Consider the following 10,960-nt stretch of genomic DNA (forward strand, 5'->3'; position numbering starts at 1 on the left):
CACATTAAGAGGAAAACTGAGCTGGGCAGGTCATGTAATGCGTAGAAAGGATAACAGGTGGATCATTACAGTTACAGAATGGATACCAAGAGAAGCGAAGTGCAGTCGAGGACAGCAGAAAACTAGGTGGGGTGACGAAGTTATAGAAGTTTGCAGACGCAAGTTGGAATCAGGTAGCGCAAGACAGGGGAAATTTGAGATCGCAGGGAGAGGCCTTCGTCCGGCAGTGGACATAAAAATAGGATGATGATAATGATGATCATCCGTATATGAACACCAAATTTAGGACCTACTTTTACGGGAAGTGTACACTGTGCTGAGTTTTCACAGGCGGTCGTGTGCATTCTTGTCTCTCTGCAGGTCGGTGCGAATACGATGGCTGGCACATCCCAGTTAACCAGTCTGTAAGTCTTGAAAGCCCATGCCAGCGTTGGGAATGTGAGGAGCGATCCAGTGCCATCACCATAACTGGGTAAAGTGGGCAGGATGTATTCTGCGTGCCATATAGAACAGTGCCAAGTATGATTGCACACCTGTATCCCATAGATCAAGCCACTACCTATACGCGAAGCCGGTTTGAGGCAAATGTTTGCTCTGTACACGCTGTCGTGCCACTTAACTGTCAGCGACAGTGCAGGCTATAAGCAACCTGTGCTATGTTTCTTCTGGGCCACATTCTTTTCGCCAAACTTTAATAACCATGGTAAACAGGACCAGGCACGTGGCTGCAGCTATATACATAGAGCCAATTATTGAAGGGCATATTGAAGCGCCTAATTTGGTGAAGACTGCAACGTGGATAAACCACGGCTCCTTGCATATACTCGTATAGCGAGCGTTCTCAGTAAGCGTGCATACCTTCGTCCCCCGTATCCCATGTTCAGTTGCAATATTTGTTCAATACGCGCGACAGAGATAGATGAAATAAACAGTGCGCCTCCATAGCAGCCTGCTCTGCATTCTTTTTAATGCGTCGCACTTTATCCCTTCATATCTAGCGGTACCACGCGGTGCCCTCAGACCAGCTGTGCTAATTCGCACTATACTGTTTTTTTTTCATCAATTCCTTTCCACCTCTTGGCTCTCTCTTCTCACCGCTGCTCTGCAGCCAACTGCACTCGCGCCATACTAGCAAACGACTTGTAATTTCGAGCGTACTAGCGGCCACCTCTAAAGGTTTGTTAGTCACATGAGCGTCCGAAATGCACCTTTTGCGTACAATGATGCCATCCAATGGTGTGGTCATTGTCGAGAAAAGCTCCAAAGTATGTCAAAATTGTCACGCCATATCACTGCAGTTTTCCTTTCTTTCATTATTTTTATCAGCTTATTCTGCGACCTAGATGTCTACCTAAATTTTAAAAAAATCATGCAGCTTCCTCATGCAGTGCTGCACCTACTTCATTATCAGTAGTACAGAAACGTGAGCGAGTTGGCAGAAGTTCACATGTGACAAACAGCAGTGCCAACTAGACAAGAACGAAGAAAAGAAGATCTCAACGCAAGCGCTGTGATGTTAAATTCTTCGTCCCCCGTCACTGCTGATTTTCAAATATGTACTGTATTATCATCATCCTGAGGAACATGAAGGAAAGCTTAGGCTTCTGAGAACGGCACTACACCTTGAAGAAGATTACACTTGCGAGCGGCGTGTAAAGAATAGTATATAATCACAAGCCATATGAGGGGCATATATACTTGGAGTTAAAACAAGAACGGACAAAAAAAAGGCGTTCTTAACAAGCCTGCATATGCGCACTTGAACACACAGAATTAACCGTATAAGTGTGCGGAAGTTCTTGCCATAGTGCGAAACTAGGTTCCAAGCCTGCGTGTTATCTTCCCTAACGAGAACTAGCAGTCGCTATCCGTCATGTTATGACGCCGCAATGCTCGAAGCATATCTAAGGGAAGACTTCTTTTTCGTTTTGTTCTTTTCCCTCTCTCACCGTCCTGGGTCCTCGAAGCTTCCGCCGCTCAAAACCACGATACATATGAAACTATTAGAAATTGTTACGATTCTTAGTGTTGCGGTGCCCGGACCACGTGTAGTCAATTCCGATTCACTTTGTGCGGCCATGCTTGGGCCACGTGCAAACGTGTGGTAATCGCGTGCCTAATGATCTCGCTCGTCAACATGAATAGACGTGTCAGTCGCGAGGGTCAGAGACGAAACTGGTCGTGCCGCCCTGAAATCCTTCCTCCCCCGCTGAGGACGTTCACCCCGCTACGGTCACCCACCATCTCTAGTTTTGGTTTGCCCCTGTCCTGCAGTGGGGGAGAGAGGGATGGTGCCCGGATGTGGAGGGTATAAGAAAGCCAACCAGCAGCAACGTGGAACACTTTTGCTTTGCCCTAGCGTGCAGGTGCATGCACGCTGAATTTTTCTAGAATGTTTCCTTTGAAGCACCACTCACCCGTAACCATGTATTAAACTTCTCTTACTTGTTTTTACGTCGCCTCGTCTTTCCTGCCCGACCTTCTCCAATGGTCAACCTGGTTCGAGTTCCAAGCAGACGCTGTTGAAGGTTCCCCAAACCCCGACCCGTAACAGAATATAGACCAGAGTATTTTACCTTCGCACGCAGGCTGCTGGCGCACTCCTGTGGATGGATGGATGGATGGATGGATGGATGGATGGATGGATGGATGGATGGATGGATGATGGATAATATATGAGTGTCCGCTTTGAAACGGGGTGGTGGACTGGGTCACGAAGCTCTTGTTATTATTTTGTCTGGTGTCCTACCTTTATTTTGGAGAAAACACACAAATACAAAGAATTCCAAACATCAAACGTTTTGAACCATTGCTGGGAACTCTGTTTCTGTACGTTTCCGTTGTTTGAGGTATCTCTATATACTTTTCTGCCATCAAACCTCCGGCCGCCTCTTATTAATCTCTATAGCAGACATGTTTACTTTTCCCCCGCTATCCCTGAACCCAAGGGCTTCAAGGAGGTCAGAGGAGCCTAGACTGGCAGCTGGATAGATGTCTTCACATTCCAATAAAACATGGTCCCTCCTTTCCCTAGCTTTACCGCAGCAAGCACATGCGTCTTTATCCTTGCTGTAGCTCGCTTCAAAACTACGCGTTCTAAGGCATCCTGGGGCGCTATAACGTAAAATGATTCCAAACTGTTTCGATTCCAATTTCTGCTATTAGCCTGCACGATTGGTCAAAACATTTTCGGGCCACTCCCAACTTCGGCTGTCTGTCACGCGACGTCACGAAAACCACGATAGCTCCCCATCTGATATAACGTGTACACACTGATTATGCATGATTAAACCACACAAAAGAAAAAAATTATTCCTGATTCAACGTTATTTCACATATAGCCCTCTGCTTTGGTCCAATGTTTTCTACCTACGCCCACTTCGCCTGTCTGTCACGCGACCTCACAAAACCGCGAAAACTCACCACGTCAAAGGGACGTGTGCGAAAAAAATGCATTAATATGCCGAACAATACAGAAAATTTTTCTGAATAGCCACAGACTGCACCGTTCCGCAAGGAATAGAAGATGGCTGCCCGCCGATCGTTTAGACCCTCGCTACTCGCACCTGCCGGTGAGCATGTATTTATTTGCGCATGATAAACCTTTTTGCGTGGCAGTAAAACGTTATCGAGCCCTTTCGGCATGCATACGACATCGCTCTGCCAACTCTTCCTTGCCGAGGATCCGCTTTAGCGCATTCTTATCCTTCCGTTGCACGCCGCCACAATTTTTGACCAGCCACCTCAAGATACATAAGTAAGGCGAAGCGGGCCAATCTCGGAGAAGCCGGCCCCACCTCTTCATGCAGTTATCTATTTTCGCTGTGTTGGCTCGGCCCCATAGAAGCCCTCTCCACTAGAGTGTGCTCCTCGCCTCTTGTCAGCCAATTAGTTAAGAAAAACCGCTGATTGTAGACAATGTTATTGGATTTGAAAGCGAACAAAGGTGACCTCCTATAAACAAGGAGAGTGTTTGATTGGGTTGTTCAGACAACGCTGCGGGTCACCGCCTGATGCTTGCGTCGGTGGTTACGCAAGTTTGACGTCAGGAGTTTGGAATCATTTTACGTTACAGCGCCCCTGATCTCGCTTCGAAAAGTAAGGAGCTTCTTTTGAGTTATCATAAATTGTTTCTTTCCTGATTTCATTTTTTTTCCTTGAGGTAGTTATTCAAGCTCGTTTCTTTTCCATTGCCGCCACCCATGCCATTGTCTCAGCCTCTCTCACTGCCGTGCACCTGACTATATCGGTCGCATACATGCTGGTAAGCTTCGTAGTTCATTTCCTCCACAGTGAGTCAATGTTTTGCCTGTACAAATACCGAAACACCCCCCCCCCCTCCCTACCCATATCTTCCATATTCCTCAGTCGTTCTTCAATTACTCTGAGCCTCCCGTACTTCAGAATTTTTTGCAGCCCACAACACCCTGCACAGCTTCATTAGTAGTCTTCCCGTGAGCGCCCAATGCGAGGCGTGCCACTGACCTTTGGTTGCCATCGTGTCCTGAGTGTAGCCCTGACTTCAAGCAAACAACTGCATTTCCAAATGTAAGCCCTGAAACCTTTACACCTTTCCACATTACCGGAGCGCCTCGTGGACTGTATACTCGCGGACTGAATCCTTTCCCTCGCGGAATACTACACCTCGGGGACTGAATACTCTCAACAACAGGTGCCACCTCTCGGCGTGCACTGCGGGAATCGGCGGACTAGCGTGTGTTTATTTGTATGTGGTGCTTGTTTGTGCCGTTGCTACTCACGGTTTGAGTGAGTAGCAAAGATGTACAAAAGCTCCTCGTCAGGGCGGCATTGTGCCGTCGTCGGCATTCTTGATATAGGAAAGGGGCGAGTGCCAATTTTTCAAAATTACGCTTGGCTTTACACTCTTTGCAATAGTTGAAGGCGAAATCGCGGTGCAAATTTAGGCATGCATTGAGTTATACATTAGGTTACACTAGGTTACATTACCAAATGATAGAATTTCGCTACATGTAAAACTCAGTGTGGAGCATACCCGCATATCCCGGACTTGGGTATGGAGGTATGCGTCCCACGTGATCGGGTATATGCATTTACATAGGGCCACGTGACATTCTTTTTTTTTGCCATCCGGGGTGACGCCAAGTTTTCGGCAAGGTCAGTGCCAACTCTTTAAAGGACACCTCCGCATGAGACACATAAAAGTTTCGTCTTATTAACTGCTGAGGTTTTACACGCCAAAACCACGATATGGTTATCAAGCATGCCGTAGCGGACGGTTCCTGAAATTTCGACCACATGCGGTTCGTTAACGTGCACTGACATCGCACAGTACGCGGTCTTCTAGCATTTCACCTCCATTGAAATGCGGCTGCCGCGGCGGTATCGAATCTGCGTCTTTCGCGTAAGCAGCCGAGCACCGTAACCACTGCATCAAAGCGGCGGCGCCGAGCGATGAGTTTTCAAGAAATGAAACGCTAGGAAACCAGATCACGATTATTGTTGCGTGGCAGAAGGGCGCCCCAAGTATTCGTCTTTGTTTTGTCTTTTTTTTCTTAGAGTGTTCAAGCGCACTTTGGTCACGTATCGCGTATAGCCAACGAGGCTATCAGAGAAGCTTTCAGAGGCGGTTCAAAAGAAACAAACAGAGCTTAGCGGCAATATCGTTACTTTCATCGCATCCGTCACTCAGTAACTTTACACGAGGTTTTAACGCATTTCGATAACCGCTACTCTGTTTGAATAAGTTTGTCGAGGTACGAACTGAAATCTAGTTTTATACCTTGTGTGTGTTTACTTTTGTCAACAACTAAAGCTTCGCCACACATTGTCATGTCACTGCAAGGCTCTGTGACACCGCACAGCAACGTTACATGTAGCTGTAGTGCTAATTGGCACTACCCATCTTGCACCATGACTGGCACTTGTAAGAGCACTTAATCTAACAGATCTCGCTTTACGACGTGCGGAAATAAATGCATACATCTTCGGCAAACGAACATGCGTCGCCCTCACTGCGACCATGATACCGCGAAACTTTAGAAAAGTCAAGCGTGCCTCGATACGACGCGTGTTCTACTGCGTTCGTCATGCGTACATAATGCACAAGTTAAATGAGCATGTACTTATCAATTTAAGCGTCAGCGCTCCGATTCAAGAACAATTCATTGCCACCGCTCCTGCTTCTGCCAGTGCAGCGATCCGCGGTGCCCGCAGTACACAGCTAATGCTTGCACCGCGGCGCCACCATCGCGAGAAAATGGCGGCTCCGAAGAACGGCTCTGAATTTTAGTCTATACCTGCCAAAGAAACTGATCGAGGGAAAAAAAAACACCCGGTAGGGAACAGAAACAAATAAAGCTTACTCTCGCCCTCGGCGGCCAATTTGCCCGCATCGCATCTTGCGACACATCCGGAAAATAGACAAATAAATAAAATGCACGAATAGTATTTGTTACCCGTGCACTTTCCTTACATTCTCCCACGTTCTCTTATTGCGTGCAGAAGCTTAAAGCCGCCAGCCGCCGCTCAGTACGAACAGGGAGAGCAGCCATAGGGGAATAAAGTAACCCGTACGAAGGTTGTTGCAGTTTGTTTTTCATCACTCTTCTCCGCTGTACACTTTCTGTATATAAAACGACCCCCATATCGCAACGAAAAATAAATAGCCGCCACCATTACCGGAACACCAGCACCCTTATTTGCAATCCGTGTCATCATAGCTGAATACACAAATATGCGCGTCTTCGGGAGCAGCAAAAAAAAAAAAAAAAGAAAAGAAAAAGAAGAAAAAACTACGGCCTACATTGCACTCTGTGACAGCGGTGTACAGCTAAGCTGGTGCGGATGTTAGACAAGTTGTGTAACTGACGTCTTCTAACGTCATTGCACAAGCACCACAAGCGACGTACGTCACAAGCGCGCGCACAAGTGCGGAAGCGCAGGATACCCTCGTTCTTCTGGCCGTCCGCCAAGCGCAAGTGTCTTATTGTAATAAATTACTGTTTAAAAGTAAATTACGTCAGAATATTCGTAGATTACAACTTACATACAACCTATACACGCAAATGATAGCATCAGATCGTAATTCAAATATTAAAGAAAACACAATTGTATTACGCGGAATTTCTAACCCCTTTGCCAGCTGCCATGGCGGTGCTGTTGTCGGAGAGCGTTTGTCATATTGTCAATTAGGGTCGCAGCACACGCTGCACAACAGATGCAACGAGCCCAGCGCCCATGCCTAAAGGACAGTTGAAAAGAAAAGTTTATTTTCGAAAAGCCAAAGCGAACACACAGAGGACTCATACATTGCTGAGAGCAACGCTGATTTTAAGGCAGTACACTGGGAGGACTACTCTGTGCTCCTACAATCAAAACCATTACACACTTATATAACCGGACTAGCTGCACGCAAACCGTTCACAAAGAGACACGGGTGTTGCTAACACCCACAACAAAAGGTGGGTGCTGTTCGGCCCCTAAGCACAAACAAATTAGAACACTTTCACATCAGGAAAGACCACAGAAAGTCTTACCTTGCCACCTACCAGAGATACAAATGGATGGGACCTGTGCCGCAGGAACTCAAATTCGCCGTGTGAAACCAATTGGGTCTCTCGGAAGCTTAGTAAAATCTCTAGTCCCTGCCAGGATCATTGACTGGACGCCACCGCCCTCCTCCACCTCGGCCGACATAAGAAGACCAGCGAGCCATCAACACTTCAGTGGGCATGTCGGCTGGCCATCTGTCAACATCATGAAAACCCCCTTGCGTTTTTGACGTAGGTTAGTAATTCGTATTCAACCATCAAATCTAGCAACCGATTTTAACGTTTAACGGGTAACGTTTAGGGGCCTGTGTCACAGAAAATCCAGCGTAGGCGTCGGCATTGTCGCCCGTAGCCGAGGAAATCATCCCCAACCACGCAGGCCCTTCAAATATATTTTACTACTAAAGTTGCTCACACTTTGTCTTGCATTCTTCACAAAATTATTCCTCGGAATTTGGAGAGTGACCGCCCACAAACATCTGTCACGAAGCAAAACACCGACAGTGCATGCCTATTATTTTAAATCTTCCCAGGCTCAGGGCATTTAAATAAAGTTATTTGACTGACTGACTGAGTGAAATATTAAAGGTGCAAACAATAAAAGAAGGCCGGCCCAGGAAGGGGACGCGTTTCTACCAGAAAGCGCGCCTTCGTGCACAGCGTTCACCGCCAGCGTTTCCCGGTAAACGTTACGGTTACATAAGCTGCTGTTGCCTGGAAGTGTTAGAAACAGTCAAGGATCTTTTAATACTATCGCGTTCCACTCTTGAATGCAAAGCTTGAGCGTCCTCCAATTTTTGGTCCAGCTGACGAGCCCCAACTGTGTTTGCTGCTTTCTGTTGTGCATATGAAACAGTGTACTGTCCTGCTTATGCTTTGTGGAGACATAGAGCGTAATCCTGGTCCGAGCAAGGAACAGCTTTTACAACAGCTACTTGACGGTCAAAAAAGCATGCATCAAAGGTTTGACACAATAGAGGGAAAACTTAAGGACGTTGAGACGTCTCTGGATGCAGTGAAAGAATTTCGCGAGCAAATGACCGATATGGAAAGAACAATCCGAAATTTGGAAAGAAAGTTAAATGGCCACGAGGACCGAGGTAGAAGGAATAATCTAATTATATTTGGTATTCCTGAAAACACTCGGGAAGCGCCTGAATCTCTCGCATAAAGCGCGATTGATGATCTATTACGGAACAATCTGGGCTTGCAAGTACTATCTGTCGAAAGAACTGACAGATTGGGAACAAGCAAAACAGATAGACCACGGCCTGCGAAGCAGGAAGTTCGACCATCGCGAAAAATGATGGGCTCAAAAATTGCTTTCAGTTGAAAGGAAGCAGTATATCGATTTCTGAAGATTTTTCAGCCGCAACCAGACAGCTTAGAAAACGCCTTTGGGATAACACTGCTGACGTGAGACGTAATGGCAAAAAAGGGAGGTTGGTTCACGTTAAAGTTAAAATGGACAATGATTTGTTTGAATGGAACACTGCCGAAAGGAAAATAGTACCGCTTCATAAATACAAAAAAGCGAGTTAACAGCCAAAATGACAAAGAGGTTGCACAGAAGAACACTTTGTGTGTTTATAATAAATGCCCGCAGCATTGTCAATAAAACGGCGGACTTTGAAACTATTGTGATCACTAATAACCCGGATATATTCGTTATCACTGAAAGATGGCTGCACTGCGACATTAGTGACTCAAAAATTACACCAGTCAGGTATAAAATTTACAAGAAAGGTAGGGGCTCCCTCGGCGGTGGTGTAGCAATTATGTTTCGCGAATCTGTGACTGCGACGAGATTACCCGATATCGCGGACGTATGATGTGTTATAGTAAAATTTGTTTCAGGAGGTTTCCATCTTCTGGTTGGAGCATTCTATCGCCCACCAAGTTCACCAAGTGTTTTTTTTTAGAATCTTAATGAATTCCTGTGTGTACGTAGAAGCAGTAAGATCAATTTATTATTAGTCGGAGATTTCAATGTTTCAGAGGTCAGCTGGGCAGACGGGATCCCTGATGCACTTTCTGCTTCTGTTGAACCACTCGTTGACATCGTCCTCCTCCATGCTTTAACCCAACTCGTAAAACTACCTACGCGCGTGAGTGGAAGCAGCGCCTCAGTTTTAGATTTATTCCTCGATAACGATACACTGCTCAAGCGAAACCCGACAGTGCATCTTTTTGAGGGACTAACGGATCATAACATGACTCGTCTCACAATCGCAGTTAACGTCGTGCCTGAAAAACAGAGAAAAGAGGCTATTCTCTTGTTTGCACACGCCAGCTATGTCGACATACTGGATACATGAGATTGTTCACTTGCTATTTGTGTCGCGGTAGGAATCAAGCAACATATCTGTCGACAGCCTGTGGTGTTTTTTCGAAGAAACAGTCTGGCAATGCATGAACGATTTTGTCCCTTGGAAGCGGAGACAGCGTCATAATACGATGACAAAAGGTATTGGTCTACTGCGAAGGAAAGTAAAAAAGGCAAGTAGGCAGCACCGGTGACGCCCGTCTGCTCATAGTGCCGATAATTTATCTGAACTGCAACTCAACTGAAGCACGTCATTGAGAGGGCAAAGGACTATTATCAAAGTGTGTATTTAAAACGTTTTCTTTCTGCATTCCCTGAAAACTCTGGAGACACCTATCTGCAAAGGAATAAAAATCTATGACGAGTGTCCTAATTAACGGTACGGCTAGAACTGATGAGAAGGAAATGGCTGATGCGCCTTAGAATTACTTCTGCTTGGTCTTCACTGACGCTTGTGGTATCGTTCCACATTTTTGACGATTAAAGTACCACCCATTGATGACATCACTAGAGGCCGGATCTTTAGGCATTAAAAAAGCGCGTTTTAGGCGCCAAAAATAGGCAGTCAAAGCAAAGTTTTAGGCCTCCAACGTCAAAAATAGGCACAATAAATTTTTACATAAATGCAATAATTTCAAACGAAGACGTGCGCGACCTGTATCTACGACAGAAAAACAAGAATGTTATTGTTTATGATGGCACAATAGCGCCAACAGTTGAACATAGCCGTGCAATTGTCCCATAAAACTGCTGGACTAATGACCACCATTTGGCGTAATTCAACAAGCACACTGCTCATGCTCATATTCATGTTCAATGGCCACTGTACTTGAGCGTTGCATAAAGTGAAGCAAGCATGAAAAAGAATACTTGAAAGCTGGGAATACTGATTAAAAAAGCGCTACTTTATGCCTGCCTGACGCAATTTAATAAAGACAACAACAACAGACAAATAATAAATGCAAGAGAGACTACAATTTATTAAGAAATTAACATGTTCTTACATGAGGACTGTTAGGTACAACTCTGGCAATTTTCTCATATACAATGACATTATCGGAATTGTACAGGCAAAACGCCCCACACTGCCAAATACACTTCC

At 45.7% G+C, this 10,960-nt stretch overlaps 1 protein-coding gene across 1 annotated transcript in view; it reads left to right on the forward strand.

Moving 5' to 3' along the window:
• Positions 1 to 1,223: 1,223 nt before the first annotated feature.
• The window catches only part of LOC125947682 (cathepsin L-like), a 21,997-nt gene continuing 12,260 nt past the window's right edge, over positions 1,224 to 10,960 (forward strand). Inside the window, exon 1 of the mRNA XM_049672899.1 lies at positions 1,224 to 1,265. Coding sequence (XP_049528856.1) covers positions 1,224 to 1,265 — 42 coding nt within the window. The remainder of the gene's footprint in view (positions 1,266 to 10,960) is intronic.

Source organism: Dermacentor silvarum, chromosome 8 (assembly GCF_013339745.2).
Source record: "Dermacentor silvarum isolate Dsil-2018 chromosome 8, BIME_Dsil_1.4, whole genome shotgun sequence".
Lineage (NCBI taxonomy): Eukaryota > Metazoa > Arthropoda > Arachnida > Ixodida > Ixodidae > Dermacentor > Dermacentor silvarum.